At 36.7% G+C, this 22,555-nt stretch overlaps 3 protein-coding genes across 5 annotated transcripts in view; 2 read left to right on the top strand and 1 right to left on the bottom strand.

Annotated features, from left to right (window-relative positions):
• The window catches only part of LOC117394741 (late secretory pathway protein AVL9 homolog), a 28,063-nt gene extending 15,781 nt beyond the window's left edge, over nucleotides 1–12,282 (bottom strand). Inside the window, exons 1-5 of the mRNA XM_033993249.3 lie at nucleotides 11,748–12,282; nucleotides 3,505–3,625; nucleotides 2,043–2,128; nucleotides 1,861–1,932; nucleotides 1,374–1,463 (exon numbers count right to left, since the gene is read on the bottom strand). Of these exons, the coding sequence (XP_033849140.3) occupies nucleotides 1,374–1,463; nucleotides 1,861–1,932; nucleotides 2,043–2,128; nucleotides 3,505–3,625; nucleotides 11,748–11,831 (453 nt within the window). The 5' untranslated portion in view covers nucleotides 11,832–12,282. The remainder of the gene's footprint in view (nucleotides 1–1,373; nucleotides 1,464–1,860; nucleotides 1,933–2,042; nucleotides 2,129–3,504; nucleotides 3,626–11,747) is intronic.
• Nucleotides 12,283–13,056: 774 nt separating this feature from the next.
• LOC117394742 (U6 snRNA-associated Sm-like protein LSm5) lies at nucleotides 13,057–15,960 on the top strand. The gene is made up of 5 exons (XM_033993250.3): nucleotides 13,057–13,156; nucleotides 13,776–13,871; nucleotides 14,542–14,569; nucleotides 14,863–14,935; nucleotides 15,600–15,960. Exons 1-5 carry the CDS (start codon nucleotides 13,111–13,113, stop codon nucleotides 15,630–15,632), a joined length of 276 nt encoding a protein of 91 aa, XP_033849141.1. The 5' UTR covers nucleotides 13,057–13,110; the 3' UTR covers nucleotides 15,633–15,960.
• A 4,824-nt stretch (nucleotides 15,961–20,784) lies between these two features.
• LOC117394773 (dual specificity calcium/calmodulin-dependent 3',5'-cyclic nucleotide phosphodiesterase 1C-like) overlaps nucleotides 20,785–22,555 on the top strand; it is a 186,545-nt gene continuing 184,774 nt past the window's right edge. For all 3 annotated transcript variants that reach the window (XM_059018750.1, XM_059018752.1, XM_059018751.1), the window contains exon 1: nucleotides 20,785–21,689. In XM_059018750.1, the coding sequence (XP_058874733.1) occupies nucleotides 21,443–21,689 (247 nt within the window). In that variant the 5' untranslated portion in view covers nucleotides 20,785–21,442. The remainder of the gene's footprint in view (nucleotides 21,690–22,555) is intronic.

The raw sequence follows: 22,555 nt of genomic DNA, 5'->3' as shown, positions 1-22,555 counted from the left end.
CAGTTTTTTTTGCAAAGCTCCAAAAATGCTAATTCAAAAGTATTCATACCCTGACAAGGAAAATTAAATGAATAGCTAGTTGAGGCGCCTTTAGCAATAATAACCTCTTTTAAATGATTGGGATATTTGTCAATGACCTTTTGTCATGATTCTAGTGATTTTTGACCAAATTGTTCCAGTTCATTCAAATTCTGAGGACTTCTCTTGTGCACAGCCTTCTTCAACTCATACCAAAGAATCTCAATCGGATTTAGAGCAGGACTTTGATTAGGCCATTCCAGAAGCTTAATTTTATTCTTCTTTAACCATTCTGAAGTACATTTTGATGTGTGCTTTGCATCGTTGTTGTGTTGGAACGTCCAGCTGCCCTTTAAATCAAGTTTTGTAGCAGAGGGTTTCAGATGATTGGCAACTATCTTTTGGTATGCTATGGAATCCATTTTACCATGTATTTCCTGTGCCACTAAAGGAAAAACAGCCCCATAGAAGGATATTCCCACCTCCATGCTTGACAGTAGGTATGGTGTTCTTTTCTTTGTACGCCTCACCAGACTTTCTACAAATGTAACGACTATCAGCGTGACCAAAAAGCTTGATTTTTGTTTCATCACTCCATACCTTTGTCCAGAACTCATATCCATCATTCAAATTGTCCTTGTGAAGTTTTCCTAAGAGTAGCTTTTTCCTTGGCCTGCGACCATGGAGGCCTTCACCATGCAATACTCGACCTATGGTTGAAATGAAAGCCCCAGTCCCACTTGCAGCCAATTCACTTTGAATAACTTTGGCAATCTCGGATTGTTATTAACCTTCCTCACAATTCTTCTACTTGTTCTTGGTGAAAGATGCTTCTTTCTTCCAGACCGAGGGAGCGTTGTGATAGTACTAGGAGTCTTGTACTTGTTTGTTTTGTAAGGTTATGAAAATTAAACACCTAACAGTGAATTTCTTTCAGTAAAAGTATGTAAAATACAAGAAATTGTAGGATCATAAACATTCCCTATTTAGTGATTTAATGGACAGTGGTATTTAGATTAACTAATGTTTAGATCAAATCAAATAAACATTTTTGTGATTTTCAGTAAGTTAATGCGTCATGTGTAGGGTCTTAATATAAGTGCCTTCAGTTTGCAGTCTGAGCAGCCAGAACATGCACAAAACTGCACACTATGACAATGACATCTCCTATACAATAACTGACACCCTACACATGTCATATTATACAATAACACTAGGTTCTAATCGTGTCTTGTATATATGATTTATAGTATTAAATGGTTCAAGAGGTTTGGTTCATAAATAACTGTTAGGCTTTCAAGGAGTGGGTTGGAACTTAACATTCACATCAAGAAAATACTGATTAAAAAACCTACCTTTAAAATTGATATCTGGGAAAAATCTTTTTCTTCGAAGTAGGCATGAGTGATGAGCTGAAGCTTTGCTTGTAGCAACCCATACAACGGCTAGAACGAAGACAACAGACTGTTACACTGTGTAAACATACCACCCCACACTCTACCTCAGCTTGAACACAATTGTGTTTATCAATGTTAACACAACAATCTACATACCAGTAATACTAGAATCCAAAAGGGAATTCTTCCATAGCAACGGTACATATTCTCATAGCAACCACTGTGACCTAGACTGACGTACTCACCTTTCAAATTACAAAGACAAAATGGTGGAAGCAGTTTCGCCCATTCCAGCACAAACAAGTCTGAAAACCATTGCCCAGGAGAGTTTATTTTAATCCACTAAATTAATTAAAGGACCCAGTCTTTATACAAAGTAATGGCTTTTGTACCAATTAATGAAATGAATATAGATAGTATCAATCATGCATAATTTCTATCTTACCAGTCTACTAAGTACACAAACACTCTTCTGAACCGTCTCTCTTGTAACATCTGCCTGACGAACCTTCAGTGTCTATACAAATAAAAATGAAGGACACTTTTTTTAGAAGAAACTTTTTTGACTAGTGAAAAATGTGAAAGTCACTTATATTCCGTAAAATCAGACTCCCTCTCTCTACTAACCTTAGCTTCTATCTGCCGATAGCAAGATACTCCATACACTGTCTTCCGATCACCATTTCGGGGAGGTAAGTGGAAATAGATAGTATCTATATTGTAAAAAAATAAAATAAAAATAAAGTGCTGGGAGAAATATTCGAATATTCGAAAGAATATTTTTTGATATGTCTTCGGATACAAAAATGTTCGTATTCGCTACAAATGACAAAAATACCTTGCACTTATTTACCGTCTCACCAGAAGTTGAGCGACAGTTTCAAAAAATGGCAAATGAAAAAGAGCTCTGTGTGATATGTGAGATGAATATATAAAGAAAAAAATTACAGGATCAACGCAGCACCTCTTGAGCCTCTATTTAAAAGTTTTAGACATCAAAAAGTAAACAAACCAGATTATGCGCGCGCACACAGTGATCTCTATGGAAAGCCATCTGGGACAAAAATGCGTTGTGCTGCTTTTGAGCGAGCCAGAATCTCATGGGACAAAAAAAAGGCAAGCACGTCATTCTGAAATGCCTCGCTTAAACAGCACCCAATTTGCTGAAAATGTTGTGTAGTGATTTTTATATAGACTGTACATATTATATATATATTTTGTTGTGACATTCTGTTATGTGGAATGTAATAAATGAGAACCAAAACGGGAAGTTTCTTTCCCCCCATTCACTTTACAACGCCATTTCCACGTTTTTTATTTGAAGTGTTTAATTTAGTTAAATTTCAGTTTTCGTTTGCTTGTTCAGCTACAAAAAGGCACAAGTAAACCTCACGTTATTACTTTATGAAAACGTGTCGATGGCCACTGTTTACTGTGGAGAAATGGCAATGGCAAGGAATGAAAAAAAAGAAGAAAATAAAATGTTCAGAGAAATATACTGGCTTTTATTACTTTTTGAAAAACGAACGAATATCCGAAGGAATATTTAAATTATGAGTGAATATCCAAACATGAAAATCCTGTGTTCGTCCCAGCACTAAAATATAATTACTATAAGATACATAAAAGAATGTAACTATTTCTGAGCAAGTAGGATACTATCAAAACTTACCTACCACCTTACAGCTTGTTAACCTTGCTACATTGAAATGGCATCTCTGTTGGGTCATTAAAAATAGGCATTTGTCTAAATTCACCAACAAACAGAACAGTACGTAATGTCTATTTGAAGACTATGAAACAAAAACACAAATATATTATAGTGCAAAAGATGTTTTGCTAAAACATCTAGAAAACTAACCATGATATGAGTGCTGAGGGTACATAAACGGTTCTATGTGGATTCATCAAGTTCATTCCATTTATTCACATTAATCTGTACTTTAGTGAATAGCATTAATGACAAAAGCGAATTACTTAGGTATAGAAATATAATTTAAATACCAGCTTTCTTTAATACATTGTGCTTTAGACACTCAGACAAGAACTAGGTGGGTTTCATCAGTGCAAAATACAGCATCCAGCTTACCTTCTTGGTAATTATGGGCCCCGTCAGGCAGGGCTAGGAACGGGAGGTACTTCCACTCCTCAGGTAAACTGCTGTTGTCATGGCCTTCTCCTGGTATTAGTGGTGGGTATGAAAATTCAACCTGTTCAATACAAAACACTTGTGTGAATGGAAAAACGCTGCCTAATGAACATCGTATACAGATAATGGCACGCACACAGAGACCATCAGTGAAAACACCGATGACCAGTCATACAGTACAAAAACATTGCAAAGCTCTAAAATTGTATTTTAAATAATTTGTTATGTTTTAAAATGTTTTTGAAGTTATCTTTACAGTTAGTCATAGTACAGTATATTGATATTGGTATAAAGCTGATGTTGAAAACCAACCATATCCCCATTATAGTAAGGTGTGCAACATAAAGAGACACCAACTATTATTACAATACTGGATAACACTAGGTGATAAAGAGAGAAGGGATCAATGTTGTAATTCTCCCTCCCGACCAGAAAGGGCGCTGTGTAAGGATGGTGGTATGCTGCCTCCTAGATGGGCCGCCTTAGGTGGAAACCGGAAGGTGACCATATTAGGGGGAGCGCGTAGTTGCACATACCCAGAAATCAGCTGCGGGACGGCCCTCTATTGGAGAAACCATGGCAAAAATGTTGGATTCTGTTTAAACTAGCTCTTCTATGTCCACAGTCTGAAGCTGGATGTATCAAAACATTTATTGTAGGTGTGGGTATGCATGTGTGCAGTTCAACCAGAAAATAATTAACCTACATTAATACTCCTAGGCCAGAGACACACAAGCATTCTTTTTTCTTGGCAACACAAATGTTATATATTGTCTGCGTGTCAAACGTACACCTCACTCACACATAAATAATTTGCCAGGGAGGTAATAGGGATACAAACAAGTGGACCCACATGATGTTAGCTACATTTGCAGGCTATAGAAAGACAGAAATACTGGGGGGGGGGGGGGGGTATATAGGCTGCAGGCAGCTATATTCTCAGAACTATAATTCAATAGCACGATTTTTTTCAGAAAGCAAAAACACACATGCAATGAAGTTATTAAGCAGAGTTAACAACTCTGACATTTAGCTGGGGCTTGCGAGAAGTCCTAAGTTGTTATTTAGTGCTGGGATGAACATGTTCTTTTCATGTCCGAGTATTCTTTCAAATTTTAAACAAATATTCTTTAATTTTGTACCACAGTAAAAATAATAATAATAATAATAATAATAATAATAACAATAATAATAATACTCTCACAGGAGTAAAATAACCCCAGTACCCAATAGTATTAAATAGGAGGAGAGTGGAATGTGTGTACAGTGGAATGTGTTTTTGTTTTTTTCAAACGTCATTTTATTAATTGGTTTTCTTTACAGATCATTTTTGGTATTGTAATTTCCAGATAGAGTTCATCAGAAGAGAAGAGGTCTTACAGCAAGAATAAAAAAACAGCATACTTGTTGCAATAGACATCTACACTATTTCCAACTGGCATCTTAAACTTTTAGCTGTGAATATTTTACTAGCGTCTAATCAAAATCAAGAGAAACCGCTATATAAAACAGAATTATGTGTTCTTATCAGAATTAAATGCATTCAAGAAAATAAATTTGGCACTGTGACAGGCTGGCTGCAGGGAGGAACTCAGACCAGAGAGAGAAACACAGACAGACGGTGATGATGAGAGAAACTGAGTGCGATGGTTGCACTCAGCGTTTAATAACAAATAAATAAAAAGGTTTAACAAACAGAACACAGGACACGACACTTCACGCCAAAATAAAGAGACAAACAAAATGGACTATACAGTAAACAGACAGTGCACGGACAGACACACAGACGAAACAAACACGGTTTAAATAAACAAGTATAGCAATAGCAATTGATATTTAAACTAACTTATTTCTCCTTCTCTCTCACCCGTTCTCCACTCTCGAACACCCAACCCCGAGTGAAAGAAATGTGCATCTATATATACTGTTGTGCTGGGATTCAATTACTAATTAATTATTCACTTGAATCCCAGCACGTGAATTAATTCTGTGCAACCCCGTGCTCACATACTATACTTTAAATGCACGTGCAGTGATGTGCAATCCCGTGCCTAAATACAAATATACAATTTAAATCACACGTGAAACACAGACCCGTTTATATCCTGTGTACCAATCTCTATACACCAACATTAACACACGCAACATACACCATATAACACACACATGCACACAGGGGCGGGGCACATTGCCACAGGCACTTACACAAAAATCATGTAAACCAAGCCTCCAGACACTGTGATAAATGTTTAATCTCGTCTACAATGAAGTAACCGTTCCCATATCTAAATGTATTGGCTGCTCCCTGATTGACTGTGACACTACATGTTGCGTTTGCTGCTTCAGTTTACAGTGATGCGTGAAGCCTCATCAGGATTCATTGGGATTGTGAGTTAAAGATGCACAGGTAACACAATATGTACCACTTCACATTGCCTTAGTGACACCAAAATACTGGTTCAATCACCACAGCTAAAGCACATCAGCAGAAATCATCTGTAATCACACTCCACATATCTATTTGTCTTTGATTCTGTCATCATTGGTGTACTACAGTACCTATAGCACCGAAAGACACCAGAGACTAATGTTCTACTCATTGAGCGTCAGCACTTACCCACGTTCACGGGGCAGTTTAACTGCATTTTGTTTCACAGCACACACTGAGATTTCCATCAGTAGCTGTCACTTGAACTATTTCTCTGCTTTAAAATGGAAACCAGCTTTCATCTGCTTTGCATACAGTACAATTGAACTGAATAATCTGATCAAATACGTTTTACTGTATACACCCACAAAGAATACAGGGGTATAAAGTGCCATGTCCTTGATTTTGAAAAATGAAATGTTGTTGATGCGTCGGTTATTGTCGATAAATACATATGTGATAACTGATTAAGAAATGAGGTTGCCTATTGCACCACTAGCAGCTATTGACTGCTCAAGCATATCCACTCAGACACACTGGGATAAACAATTCTAAATGAATCAGAAATGTTCCCTGTTTTTGACTACCGGCTAAGGACAATATAGTAAGCATTAGCACTACTTGTTTATTCTCTAAGTAGCACTACAGAATAAACAGCTTCATAGTGCTGCACTACAGTCTGTATTGAATTCCCACAGACAGGGGTTGAATGCAATTATTTGATTTATATGCAGTATTTCAATCTTTGTCTTTATTTAGTTCAATCTACAGTGAAAGGTGTTCTCAGATTAAATACTGTAATGACAGACGGCTCTGAGCCAAGCAAATTTACACAATCGAGAAACCTGATTGAAACTGAAAGATTGAAGACTAAACAGTTTCTCAAAAGAATTACTTAAGGTGGTTGTTTGGATCGTTTTCTCTGGTTCTTAACTAAACTATTATTAAAACATGCTTGTCAGTTTAGTCAAAGGAAAAGGGTTATCCCAAAGACCATGAATATTTATCCTACAGTAATTTAACAAAACAACTAAAATACTATGGGGAAATTCTTCAATTTTAATAAATGTACAGCAAGCTCCTGTTACCCAAGACCAGCAAACACATTTGTAAGGCAACTAACTATTGTTTAAACATGAAACATGACTCTGTTTTCAAAAGATCTCTGTGGGGTATCACCATTGTGTAGTGAGGCACCTGCGGTACTGTGCAGGGGCTAGCTAGCTTGTTGTACGCTTGAAAACAATCTTACAGCACACCTGCCAGTCTGCCTCGCACCTGTTCTGTCACGTGACCCTTCAGGCTGCTTTCTTAATCACATTGGCAAATAAACTTAATGGCTGGCTGGGACGCAAACACATGGAGTGTGGAGAAGACACAAATGATAGCCTCCACAGAAACCTGATACTCTAATATACAGTAGGATGTCTTTATCAGTGAGTTTGAACAATCACATAGGACAGGCAGTGTCTCAGCGGGTCCTCCATACCCACAGGAAGTTAAATTAATTATGACATACAGTACCTAGAGAAAGTCTACACCCCCTTGAACTTTTTTCACATTTTGTTGTGTCAGTGCCTCAGAGTTTCATGCATTTAAATGAGAATTTTTTCCACTTATCTACACACCATACTCCACACTGTTAAGGGGAAAAAAGTTTTTATTGAGAAAAAAAAGTATATATTAAAAATACAAAACTGAAAGATCATAATTGGATAAGTCTCCACCTCCCTGAGTTAATACTTGATGGAAGCACCTTTGGCAGCAATTACAGCTGTGAGTCTGTTGGGATAAGTCTCTACCAACCTTGCACACCTAGATTTGGCAATATTTGACCATTCTTCTTTAGAAAAGTGTTCAAGCTCTGTCAGGTTCCTTGGGGAGCATTGATGGACAGCAATCTTCAAGTCATGTCACATATTTTCGATTGGATTTAGGTCGGGGCTCTGACTGGGCCACTCAAGGACATTTACCTTTTTGTTCCTTAGCCACTCCAGTGTAACTTTGGCTGTGTGCTTTGGGTCGTTGTCATGCTGAAAGGTGAACTTCCATCCCAGTTTCAACTTTCTTGCAGAGGGCTGCAGGTTTTCCTCAAGGACTACTCTGTACTTTACTCTTTTCATTTTCTTTTCTATCCTGACAAGTGCCCCAGTCCCTGCTGATGAGAAACATCCCCATAACATGATGCTGCCACCACCATGCTTCACAGTAGGGATGGTGTTCTTTGGGTGATGCGCTGTGTTGGGTTTGCGCCAAACATAACGCTTTGCATTTAGGCCAAAAAGTTCCATTTTAGTTTCATCAGACCACAAAACTTTTTGCCACATGGCTACAGAATCTCCTGAGTATTTTTTTGCATACTTCAAACGGGATTCAAGGTGGGCTTTCTTGAGTAATGGCTTCCTTCTTGCCACCCTACCATAAAGGCCAGATTTGTGGAGTGCTTGGGATATTGTTGTCACATGCACACTTTGACCAGGCTTGGCTATTAAAAGCCTGTAGCTCTTGCAAAGTTGCCATTAGCCTCTTAGTAGACTCTCTGATCAGTCTCCTTCTTGCTCGGTCATCCAGTTTGGAGGGACGGCCTGATCTAGGCAGGGTCTTGGTGGTGCCATACACCTTTCATTTCTTAATAATTGTCTTGACCATGCTCCAAGGGATATTCAAGGCCTTTGATATTTTTTATACCCATCCCCTGATCTGTGCCTTTCAACAACTTTGTCCCAGAGTTCTTTTTAAAACGCCTTGGTGCTCATGGTTGAGTCTTTACTTTGAAATGCACTACCCAGCAGAGGGAACCTACAGGAACTGCTGAATTTATCCTGAAATCATGTGAATCACTACAATTTAACACAGGTGGAGGCCACTTGGTGTGTGATTCTGAAGGTGATTGGTTACACCTGAGCTAATTTAGGATTGCTATTACAAGGGGGGTGGACACTTATCCAACCAAGCTATTTCAGTTTTTATTTTTAATTAATTTTCTACAAATTTCTAGAATATTTTTTTCACTTGGAAGTTGTGGGGTACGATGTGTAGATAAATGAAAAATATATATATTTTTAATGCATTTTAATTCCAGGCTATAAGGCAACAAAAGGTGAACATTTTAAAAGGGGGTGTAGACATTCTATAGGCACTGTAAATTCCCTGTCTGTGTCACAGTCCACACACAGTTTGCTCTTTCAAAATAACTTCATTATTTCTTATTTCTTAACCTTCAATGAAAACAAATAATTGAATACCATCCCTCAGGCTAAGGCCCATATTCAACAGTATTTTTCTAAAAAGAAAAGAAAACCTTCATAATACTTCAAATGAATACATCAGGAAGTTAATTTAAAGTTTGCCCATAACAAAATAACTTTACTTAAAACAATAATGTAACTGCTGCTACTGCACCAAAGTCATTGCTTGCTAGTTTTAAAATATTTACATCTTTTTACTTTAAATATTGGGACAAGTTTTGCACTTGCTTTGGATCGGGTACATCAAGGCCTGACAGTGCGTAGAATGACAGAGAGGATAATGTAAGCAAAAAGAATATAATTACCTTACGATTTCAGGTACGCACCTTTAAAGTGAAATGACACTGGCAGCAAAAGAAGGACTGTGACCTTGTCGTTTTTTTATACATAAATAGGTAAACAATGCAAGCAAATTCCTATACTGCTTGGTTTGATTGAATGAGTACAGAACAAGCGTCAATATGAAAACTGAACATTAATTTTTAATAAAGAACAACAGGTTTTTAACGAAAACAATATTGTAGCCTACTTCACTAAAGTGAAAACAGGCTTCTGTTATTTTGAAATACCACTGCTTCAGATCATTAATACTGCTTAATAACAGTAACAACATTTGATTTAGGGTTGGTGTTGAACTTAAACCCATGGGCCTGCAGGAACATTAACCTGCTAACTTCCCTTATTTTCTATTTTTCTTTTTAAAATAACAGTCTGTTTCTCTACTAGACTTTTTTCAATGAATAAAGGCAAAACCATAACAAAATATAGAAGAAGAATAGTGTGTATACACTGAGCAAAATAAGTGAAGGGGCAAAATATATAGTTTACCCCCCTTGTAATCAAGGGGGGGGGGGGGGGCACATGCCCCTCTGCCTTAAGGAAACTAAATGTTGCCCTAAATGTTGTTAGAGTTTTACATATAGAGAACCGCTTACCCAATTTTGATACAACTAAATTAGTAGATTATTTATTGGAAGTGTGAGAATTGAATGCAAGGAGGTTTCTGCCATTTTTTCAACAAGATATGAACCCCTCATCAAGTCACATAAAAAAGTATTGTCCTTGTCAAGCAGTGCCTTGTTTTAAATAGCACATAATTCCAATCTTTCTGCATCTTTGAACCATGTCTCTGAACTAATATTAAACGACTCCCTATTGCAACCTGAAACAGTTTGCCAAGCTAAACTAAAACATAATTTAAGGAAATGTGCAATTGTCAGCTAAGCAGTGAAATAATGTAGAGTTACCATTGCACAATTTCCCAGAGATAAGTTCATGAAGTGGCAAATACATAAACATCACATATTAACCGAGCCATTAATACATTTCACAAAATCACCTGCCAAAAGGTTTCTGGGATGCCACAATCCCAATCCCTGGTACTGGCAATGGAGAGTACATTATAATTTCTTCTATTCCATTTTCATATTCAAAATAAGCCTCAGGTTTGATTAAATGTGCATAAACCTCTGTGCGGCCCTAAAACTACAGTTCCAACTATTTTCCCCTAAACCAGTGGCACTGAACTCATTGTGGCTTTATATCGAATGCAGCCCAGGACCTTGTTCCAAACAGATCTTTTAACACTGTGTCATTTAACCTAGGTGTTCAATAATTAAGAACTGTTTAGATTGGAAAGGGCTGAAAAAAGTCACATTTGAGTTGCACTGCCCTACCACAACTACTTAGCAGTTCAGTACTTTAGCAACACATTTAGTATGACAAGGTCAGTCCTGGTTTTTGGCTGCAACCATGGTCCTAATAGTACCTGTATATGTTAAAATGCAATTAATATGTATTATATCTATTATTAGATCTGCACACTAGTGGCTTGTGTTTCACTTCACTTTTGGCAGACTGTGAAGGCACATTGTTCAGATGACCAACTACTATTACAACCACTGGTTAATGCTACTACACTATCACCATCCAAGCTAAACTTTACTAATAACCCCCAGTTTGGTGTACAGTCTGTCTTGTATGCCAAGAGAGACGGGACGTGTGTTTGACAGAATTTGAAGTGCAATAATGAGTCATCACTACATATTCTGTCATTTAAATAAACACTGCTTTCTTTTTTTGTTTTTGGTCTATGCACGCTGTATTATACAGCGTTAATGTAATTCTGTTTTGTTTGACATGTAAAGTCCTTTATATCACCATTATGACCATGAAGGGGAATGCTGCGCAGTCTGTACTCTCCTCTGACCACCCTTTTCAGCACAGCTTGATGATGTATTTTGTATTTGTTGACTGACTGACTGACTGACTGACTGACTGACTAAAGTCCGCGTAATTTGTGTTCTTACTGGTTTAGAAGTGTCAATGTCTTTGCAACATTGCTGCTTTCCTTACAGGCATTTCAGAGGAGGTGCAATCTGTATATATTTTTTTTTTTTCCGATCAGAAACATCTTCACTAATTCTGTAGGATGCCTTCATCAACCAGTAGTTGTGTTGTTTGTTTACATAATAATAATAACATAATCTACCTTTGCCATGTCTTACCTGACAGCCCTTCTTGTGATGAAACCCGACTACCACAATGTGTAATACGGGTCCCCTGGATTCCTCTTCCCCATGAGACTCCATGGTCCCCGGTGTCGCAGCGGTTTTTTTCTTGTTTGTTTGGTTTTTTTTGTATAAGAGCTGCAGATCGATTCAAACAGAAATCCGCTGAAGGCTCTACTCTTGGTCTTGCTGTACTGATGGCTGCCTTCGTTCAGTCACAAGCACCAAAGCTTCGCTTCCGCTTCAGCTCCCCAATCACATTTGAGTGACGTCGACATTAGATATATTTTGAACAGAGCCGTCGTTTGGTAATAAAAGATAAAGAACCGAAATCAACATTTCTCCCGACCGCAGTGTCTACTATTAGTACATTACTACATCAGTTCTGCTGAATACTTGGAAATTTCAGCATAACTGGAGAACCAAAACCTCATTCTGTTACTAGCTGGATATCCAAACAAAGATAGGCCAGGCTGACGAACCTGTTCCAACTTAAGATCTCCCCAACACACTCCATTGAAAGGAAATACGAATACATGATGTAATTACTGATCTTACCTGGATATATGCGTGTCTAAATGCTTTATTTTGAAACTAATATTTCTGTACAAACAAACTACATAAAGCCAATGTAAATTGAATGGACCGACGAAGTTTGTTCAATGCCAGGTTATACGGATTCCCAGCGTGCTTAGCAGCGTCAATGATTATGGTATTGTATAAGAAATAATTAAATTAAATTAAATAATACAAATAAATAAATAAAAAAAAACAGCTGAACATGAGTAACTATAATGTCAAAGACAGTAGGTAATTGTTTTGTTGTTTCCCACACCATATCCAAGGTTTTCGGGGTATCCCCTTTGCTCAAAAAAAAAAAGAAAATTGGACAATGATTAATCTGACCTAAATGATTTAATATATTTGAATTAAGAACCCATCCATTAATGAAATGTATCCTACGTTGATAATGATCAACTTAACCCAAAACAGTGATCTTTGTAAGTGATTTGGGGGGTTGTAATGACTGTCCTCACGGACTCTGTGGATTGTAATGTTAATTATGTTAACTTAATACGGGTCACTTGGGTGGTCTGTATTAATACTATACTAACCGAGTTTGTTTTTACTTGTGTTAAAATGTGCATGAACCATACAGAGTAAGTTACTTGCCATAAGTATATAGGTAAAACAGAATGCATATGGCATTAAAGAGATTTTACATTGCAGTAGGCTAGTAAAAAAATGTGAAATCATTGAAGAAATGTGATTATTCGACAATGTATTATTGCTGTCTGGCCTGTAGGGGGCTGTCGCAATGCTTCATCGATTGATTGAGGTAGTCTGATTTTCTACGAACATGGCGGCGACTCCTGTTACAAACCCTTCACAGTTGCTCCCGCTCGGTAAGTAACACAAAAATATATATATATATATATATATATATATATATATATATATATATATATATATATATATATATATATATATATATATATAAATAAATAAATAAATAAATAAATAATAATAATAATGAAGTACACGGTACAATATAGGCATTTAGAATAAACCATTACTTCCCATCTAGTTTTGTTTGTTGAGATTTTACAACCAACACGACTGTGTTTGTGGGTTCGTGTTGGATAGTGTAGATGATGTGCATTTTATTTAAGTTTAAAATCATCCAAATATCGCCCGTCCACAATACCTTCCTTTTCATTGTTTGAAGCACACTGCAACGTAAGAGGGTGCGTTCACGGAGATCATTCTGTGCAGAATCTGACCAGTTAGCCAATGATGATCTTCTATGATATCCGTGAACGCACCCATTGGCTCAATTGGTTAGATTGATCTGCACATTCTGCGTGAAAACAGGCACGGGACCAGATCAACAAACAGTGTTGAATTGCAGGGACCACGTTTTCAATGAAAGATGATATCCCTTAAAACAAAAGGCTTACACAACACTGTCCGTTACATAAACTGTATTACCCAATTACTAAATACAATTTTCCTTCGGCACAGAGCTTGTGGACAAATGTATTGGATCTCGAATTCACATCGTTATGAAGAATGACAAGGAAATTGTTGGGACCCTGCTTGGATTTGACGACTTTGTCAGTATCCTTAAAAAAATAAAATAATAAAAAAGTAACTGATTAACCCAATCTCCAAAAACTTCAATTCACCTGTGGAGATTTCATTGTACCGTCGTGTTGATGCACGACGGTACAATGCATTAGCCCATGGAGTAATCGATCAAGAACATTTGTTGTAGACTTTATGTATATATCTATGAAGTGATGTATGATGATGTCAGGGAGTGTAATGCTGTATTATTCCATCAAGGCAATCTGATGGATTACTGAGGTGGATTTACATAATTACATTTTAACTGTCATTTGTCTGTTATATAATATATACAGTGTACCTTTTAAACTTGTCATCTTGTCTATTTAAAGAGCATTTAAGTAAAGAGATACATATCAGTTAAGTAGTAGAGATACTAGAATATTTGTGAATTCTGTAGTAGTGCTAAATTGAGGATTCTACTGTGATTAATCAATTGTGTGTTCAGATCTACTCTGTCTTACTAAATCTAAATTGGCTTTTTGGCTTTAAGACCAGTAAACGTATCTATATATCTAAGCCCATTTTTATTTGTTTTTTTTTCAGTGTAGGGCACTTAACTACTTAAATGTTTTTCCTGGGGTAGTGTTTCTGTATTTCTGTAAAGTTACTTGTGATGTACATTGCATTCCACTTGACATTCCTTCACAGTAAACTTCAGATATGGTGCTGGAAGATGTGACAGAATTGTAAGTTTCTAAATGTAATATTAATATCAATGCAAACTAGAATTCATTAACCTTGTGACCTACTTAAAGTTAGCCTGTATCATATTTATATTCAGATTGTATTCAGATTGTTTCAAGACCTGTTCAACCACAATTTTTCTTTTTTTCTTTACCATAAAATGCATTGTAAAAAGTTAGTCCAAGCTGATGATTTTGTTTTTTGTTGATAACTGAGATTTTATGAACATGCTCATTTTACTTCTGTACTAGGACATTGCGAGTGATTTATGACAATGCCAATCTTTGTTTCTTAGTGAGATCACACCGGAGGGAAGGAGGATAACCAAGCTGGATCAGATCTTATTAAACGGAAATAACATCACAATGGTACGTGTCTTTTGAACTGACTTTAAATGGATGTTGGAAAGCACTATTAGCTACTGTTTGTTTTATATATATATTCAGCAGTTCACCTCTTGTACCTCAGTACATCTGCAACTCAGTAAAGACGCAGGGCGGCCATTACAATAGACTTAAAATGTACACATCATGTACAAGAAAGGTGATTTAGAAAAATTAAAATGTATTGCTAGTTTATAAAATAAACGCATGTTTTAACAAACATATTTATTTTCAAACACCTAGTCTAGTACCAGACGTATGTTTTAAAATTAAAATACATGTTTGCTAAAACATGTGTTTCTTTCAAAACTACACGTTTGAGATCTATGTATCTAAGGGAGTTCAAAATGGGTAAGGTTTATGAAAGTATGTTGTTGCCTAAAATTACGTTACAGGGGTTTACAAGTTTAGGCTAGGGAGTCTCATCTTAATCTAATCAATCTAAAAAAGAAAGGTGGGACAATGCAGATAGGTTGAACTCTACCTATTTTTAACATGCTCAGTGTCTACATGACAGGCTCGTTCACTACTTCAGTCACACTATCAAGACATATGAATACTTCTCTTTTTACATAATCAATGTATTGTATAATTTTGTTACCTATATGTTTATAAGTACTTACTTTGTTTTATTTTTACATTCTTTCAGCTTATACCTGGAGGCGAAGGTCCAGAAGTATGACCAGATTTGTAAATTATTCAACCAGGAAACTTCTTTCTAATTCTTATGTTACCTTGAGTTTACCTTCAGTGACTTGTTTTGTGCTGTTTTAAAAAAAAATGTTATTTTTTGTAGTAAAAGTTTCCTTACTGGAAGCTTTAATTTTGTATGTGTCTTTGATGCACACATTATGCACTGGTTGTAAACAGTGAATCATAGCTTACTGTAAAATGAATATTTTTGTTTTGTTATAAAACTAAAGCCCAGAGATGTTAACCCCAGCATCCTTCTAAATTCACTTAATTTCTAATAAAAACAATACTTAGTACAATAAATACATCCTGCTTACCCCCTGTGTACTGTTCAGGTCGATACAGTTTGCATACTGTTAGTATTCAGTGTTTTAGGCTGTGCTGTGTATTGATTGACAGCTTTCACATGTCACAGTCGAATCCATCCAGTGTCATCCCCTATCTGTCAACAGATGCATCTAACCTCCGGTACCGATCCCCACATTTTATCTGGGCCATTTGTCATCCTTTTTAAATACAAAAATAACATCTCCACAAATAATAAAATAAGCTAAATTCGAGAAGAATATGCATGGATATTGTACATGATGAATTAATAATGTATAGAATGAGAAAAAAAAATCTAATGAAAAATACACTGTCCCAATTCAATTCCTAGCATACTGAAGTTAAATTTGTATTTTTGTTTTAATTCTAGCAGTCTAGTTCCTCTGTAATTCTTTTTTTTTTTTTTTTTTTTTTTAGTGGTCACCAATTATTTTTATTGTTTTCTCCCCGATTTAGTAAAATCCGATTATTTTTTTAGGCTCAGCCCACCGCTACCACCCCTGCGCTGACTCGGGAGCGGCGAAGACGAGCACACGCTGCTTTTTTTACACACTGCAGACTCACCATACAGCGTCGGAGGACAACGCAGCCCTGGGCAGTTTACAGGCAAGCCCGCAGGCGCCCGGCCAGATTACAGGGGTCGCTGATGCGCGGTGAGCCGAGGACACCCTCCCTCCCCCCGGGCGGCTCTCGGCCAATTGAGCGCCACCCCGTGGAAGCTCCCTTCCTCGGTCGGCAAAGGAATAGCCTGGACTCGAACTCGCGACGTCCAGACTGTAGGGCACATCCTACACTCCACGCAGAGCGCCTTTACTGGATGCGCCACTCGGGAGCCCCCCTCTGTAATATTCTTAATGGTGAATTTTTTGTTTTGTGCAGAAAAATAAGAAGTCAGCACTACACTATCAACAGCATCCAATTTATGTTCTTCAGATTGATACATTTAACAGAAAATGCCAAGCATCAAAAACCTAAAAGGTATAGACAATGTCGACCCAGGAGACTTTTTTTACCTGAAAAATGAAACATGGACCAGGGGTCACAAATGGAAATTAGATAAAGGGACATTCAGAACAGAAACTAGGAGGCACTTTTTTACACAGAGAATTGTGAGGGTATGGAACCAACTCCCCAGTAATGTTGTTGAAGGTGACACCCTGGGATCCTTCAAGAAGCTGCTTGATGAGATTCTGGGATCAATAAGCTACTAACAACCAAACAAGCAAGATGGGCTGAATGGCCTCCTCTTGTTTGTAAACTTTCTTATGTTCTTAATTCTAAGCAGTTGTACACTAGCTGCCCATAGTAATCGGTATTTGGAGAGTCTGTAAAAACAGTATTGAAATGCCAGTACCAGGCTACAAAGCAGTTTATCTATTTATCCATTAGCTAATTTAGAATTTAAACAGTGCAGTCTATCCTAAAATATCTAATCTTTTGACAGGTTTTTTGTACGTGTGTCACGACACAGTTTAAGTACGTGTAGGATATGAAAAATCTTGATATGGTACCATATACTGATAATGATGTACCAACCCTTTTAGTGCTATTCAGCAAGTGCAGGGTATACTAAAGGATATAATGATTCAGCATGGCAGCTCTAAAGGTCTGTAATATAACAGTAAGACCATTGACATGAGAAAGTAGTTAGGGGAAGCTTGGTTGTAGATGCGTTTAAGACATGTCAAGCATAAGGGAATTCAGTTTGGCAGTCATAACGTGTTTGTATTCCCAGCCAGAAAATACTGGAACTTTTAAGGCTGAGGCCAGTGTAAAAACGTGCTTATAGCTGTGCTTCAACCTAACCTACACTAATATATATATATATAAATGACACATATAATTAAATTCTTACTAATATTGGGGACACTTGTCCTTTAAGTTAAAGGACCAAGGCCATCCTAGGCCAGACCTCACAGCCAAGGACAAGACCTCAATGTCCCCTACCCTGGGTCAGTTTTCAGCTTCAAGGCCTGAGACTGGTCATAAGCTAGTTTGAGGTGTATAGCAGTCCACTTCATATAAGCACCAGGCACAATATTTCAGTACAATTTGAGAGGCCTAGGGATGTAGTTAAGGTAAGAACTAAAGTTCACAGGTTCATAGAGAAGCTTAATTACGTTCCTGTCCACAGTGCATTGCCTGTTTATGTATACCTATATTCACAAACACCTTCCAGGTTTAATGGAAGAAATTGAATCAGGCCAATTAACCATGTAAAATAGAGGCATTCTTGTTAATTGCTGACTGTAAAGTGTGTGCTTGGCTGTGCTGTGTTAAACCCTGGTATGGGAGATGCTTTCATCCCTGGATAGGCCTGCTGTTCCTTCACCATTCCACCTGAGAAAATGTTAATTTGTTTATAAAACATTGGCATAGTAAGCAATAATAAACACAAATGCGGGTCTATTTAATTCATTGAGACAGTGGCTAATCTATGAACTTCTATTTTTATAATTTACATTTTGTACCAAGGTTATGAAAACAACAGTGAATGCGAGTGTATGTTTGCTGTTATTAACAGTGACAAGAGAAATGAACACATCCAATTGAACTGAAATGTTCATTCTTAATGAGTCAATGCAAAGTCATTATCATATGTCATGTAACCTTAATGACTGTAATCTTGTTGTGCCATGTGGTGACAATGGCCAGCGATGTGCTGTTAGATTTGTTTGTTTTTTATGTCTTGCTTCTGTTCTGCTGTCTTTTATTGATTATAATGAACACAGCATCCACTGCAAAACAGCTCTTAAAGATGTAAAAAGGTAGAAATGCCTCATCTTAAATTACAATACAGAGACCCATGCTTTGTATTCATGGCACCAGTTATCCTTTTCCATTTTAACCTTCACATGCAGTCCTGAAACCATGTGACGGAAAAAAAACTGAAAAGGAACACTGTCCAGCATAGACAACCTTGTAAACCACTGCAATACCTATGGACCACAGTGGTGGAGAGGGCAGCTGTATCATGTTTTACTTTCACATATATGAATAACCATCCCACCCCCTCATCTCCAGTTTAAAGCACATTTGTCAGAGATGCTGTTCCTGGTTGGTAGTTGGGCACTGGTTGGTGTAATTAATCATGCTCAAGCAAGCCTAAACATAACCACACCTTGTAACAGACATTAAGTCTTTTCAATATTACTGACAAGAAAACAAAATAAAAACGGGCAAGGTAAACAACAAATTAACTGTCTCTGGAGGCTGAGTCAGGTGCTGCTTGATGGCCCTGGTTCTTGCCTCTAACGCTCTATTTAGTTTTCCCTTGCAGTGCCAGGCACCAGGGGAGGATGTTACAGCAGGCCATCACCAAGGCAGTACAGAGCTAACCTATTCAAAATAACTGGTGTGCTCTACATTTAATTGGTCCTGCTGGTTTAAGTACTGGCTTAAGAAAAAAAAAAAAAAATTAAAATGCATTGCCCACCCTAATTAACTTCAAGATACCTTAGCATTGCTTAGTGCACAATTTTATCCAGTGGTATATTATATTAGTTAATGTAAAAGATGAGACACAGTAAAAAGTCACATCAAACGATATTTTAACAGATTTATTCTCTACTTTGTACATTTTCTTTGTACTGATTTTCTAAAAACAGCATCAAATGACCTTTATAGGATTGCTATGCGGATACAGGTAGATCATCAGTAACAACACCAATATGTATCACTACTGGTAATGCTGTAAAACTAATAACAGAAACCATGACTACCAACAATGTTATATAATTCTGAAATGAGAAATGTCTAAGGTATAAAACCCTCTCCCATGACAGTCAATGAGCCCGCTCATGGGAAGTGCTTTCAGAATGGAAGTGTCTAACCCTCCTTGACTAGGAACAAGCAAAGTTTCTGATTGAGAGCAGACACCCTGTTGTTTTTTAAACCAATGTGATGTGATTTCTGGATGATGACACACATGCTTTCTGTCTTTTTTCATGTACACCCTTGGATTTTTTGCTCACTTGATTTGAATTATTTTGTTTAATTTAAGACCACTTCTCTGTTTAACCTTGGCATGGTTCAGGAGGATGAGGGAGGATTCCCGTCTGTTAAATTAATCAGAGCTCTTCTTATACCCAGTCTGAGCATTCACCTGTTGTCTTTGTTGCTACTTCCATCCTTCTCTCCACCAGCTACCACGGAATGCTGTTCATATAAACTCTAATCCCAGGTACAAGGAACGACACATTTAGAATCTCCCGGTTATCTGTATAACACCAAACTGTAAGTACTCTGTTTAGGTAATGTCTTTTGCAAAATGTAAATGTTGTTGCTCAAAAATAGGAGAACACCCTATCTGCCCAAACAAACATTTAAAACCTCCTGCTGCTACAGGCCGAAACAGATGCATTACCCTTCAGCTTCAAAGAAATCAAAAAGGTCCTGTAGAGTTACACGCTGAGGTTGCTTTCTTTGATGGGAACTAGCCATCACAGCCATCACAATACACATTTGCATATATATATATATATATATATATATATATATATATATATATATATATATATATATATATATATATATATATACGCCCAGCACAGGGTTATAGTTTTTAGATTTATTCAATAATATACAGTAACTTAATTTTTTAATTTTACATTACATAGACTTTAAACTGGGAAACTTGTAGAGTTGACCATATTTTGTGCTTATTATTATTATTATTATTATTATTATTATTATTATTATTATTATTATTATTATTATTATTATTAATAATAATAATAATAATAATAATAATAATAATAATAATAATAATAATAATAATAATAATAATAATAATACAACGTATTAGACACTGCAGTACATTAAACTATTTACCCGTACTTTTTCTTGCAGTATTTCCCAGATTTTACCCAGGGAAAACTAGCAAGACTAATTTGCAATTTTTATTTACGTCAGTTGATTTGCCTGGGGGGGTGTTGGTAGTCAAACGGAAAACTAAAACAGAACTTGGTCCATGTGACGACATCTAGCCACTTGCTGGAGGGAAGGCATTTTTTTTTTGTACATTTGTTTAGCAGTTGCAACCGGGAAATAAAAAGTGTTTATCCGTGTCATTTTCTATGCAAAGAACACTTGAACACCGTGATTTCTTTCTTCTTCCACTAAGGGAAGCATTAAACAACTTGAAGTCTGCATTCTCGCTTTCTTCTTAATTCAGGCTTAGAGGGCAGAACGTTACTAACAAGTGACTCTGATAAGATACTGTTCCGATCAGTTCTAGTAGAGGATAGTTATAGTAATAAAAAAAAGAAAGAAAAAGAAGAAAAAAAGAAAATTGCTGCACTAAAAGAGTCTTCGTCTTTGAGATACACTGATATACAATTTTAAGGAAAAAATGTATGTATAGAAAAGTACATGCATAAAGAAAAATAATTAAACATACACTGAAAAAGGTGAAGCATTATAAAACACGAATAATAATTAACTGGGGTTGAGGCTTGAGTGAATACAGGAATGGGGTCAGTCACATCTGCGTTGACCAAGTCTAAGAACACGGTGGTTCAAGTCAAATCGGAACCAGAAACGCTTCGGAGGAAGAAACGGAGTACCATAAGCCGAACAAACGTGTGTTCTTCACAAAGATCCCGACAGAGTACTGGCAAAGATCGCAGAAGACAATCGCTATCCGAGGTACTGAAAAGGCAGGACAGTACAGACGGTTCTGAAGGCAGGAAATCAGCTCTACAAAGCGGCACCGCTGGTGAGTTACATTCTAGTCATATGATTCACATGGGTAAGCTCAAACATTCAGGAAAGGCATATTGTAAAGTCGACTACGTCTGGAAGTCGAGGTAGTAAATAAAACAAACAAATTGAAAACTGAAATATCCTTTGATATCATGATCAGGTAGTTTGTGCAGGTATATCTTTTTATTTATTTATTTATTTATTTATTTATTTATGTATGTATGTATGTATGTATTTATTTATTTATTTACTTTTATTTTATTTCAACCAGAATTGGTTTTAACAATGAAACTTTGTGCTGTCATCGTTCACCTTTTCCTCGCTTGAACTGCTTACATAGTGGTAGATATTGACTGGCTCTAAACAGTGAAAAGGACGCAGCTACTAACCCTTAAGGCATCACTCAATCATAAATGCAAATGTGCAAAATGGAGGGCATTTTAAGGTGTAAAAATGAATAAAAATCACATTACTGAACAATATATTCATATGTGGCTACACAGGGCAAAGATATCCAATTGCATTTGCATCTAGTGTTTTTAAAACAAACAAAACATTACATTTAAGTATACACAACTGACTACACACATATTGAATCATATATGGAACACCAGTCTAGAGACGCTAGGGAGGCAAAGGTAATAAATAATGACAACACATATGTACATATAGGGTGGTATTCTCAAAGATATTTACTCCAAATGTTATTCCACACCCACAAAAGGTACCTAACCAGAAATAAACAACTGAAACGTTTAATGTTGGGGGCTTACCAGTAGTTTAAGTTGTTTTTTATTCATTTCAGAATTGGAAATGGTGTATTTGCCATTCTGTGCGCAAAAGATGAATAGCCTTGATAATCTAACCTCTAGTCTGACA

Source organism: Acipenser ruthenus, chromosome 3, assembly GCF_902713425.1.
Source record: "Acipenser ruthenus chromosome 3, fAciRut3.2 maternal haplotype, whole genome shotgun sequence".
NCBI classification, from domain to species: domain Eukaryota; kingdom Metazoa; phylum Chordata; class Actinopteri; order Acipenseriformes; family Acipenseridae; genus Acipenser; species Acipenser ruthenus.
Note: the sequence above shows the minus strand (reverse complement) of the source record. Positions and strands in the feature narration are given on the sequence as shown.

What these genes read in the sequence shown, in the direction of transcription:
- LOC117394742 (XM_033993250.3), top strand. Translation starts at nt 13,111, where the DNA reads ATGGCGGCGACTCCTGTTACAAACCCTTCACAGTTGCTCCCGCTCG. An exon ending in TTCACAGTTGCTCCCGCTCG is followed by an intron (nt 13,157 to 13,775) that starts GTAAGTAACACA and finishes CCTTCGGCACAG; the next exon opens with AGCTTGTGGACAAATGTATT. An exon ending in TGGATTTGACGACTTTGTCA is followed by an intron (nt 13,872 to 14,541) that starts GTATCCTTAAAA and finishes AGTAAACTTCAG; the next exon opens with ATATGGTGCTGGAAGATGTG.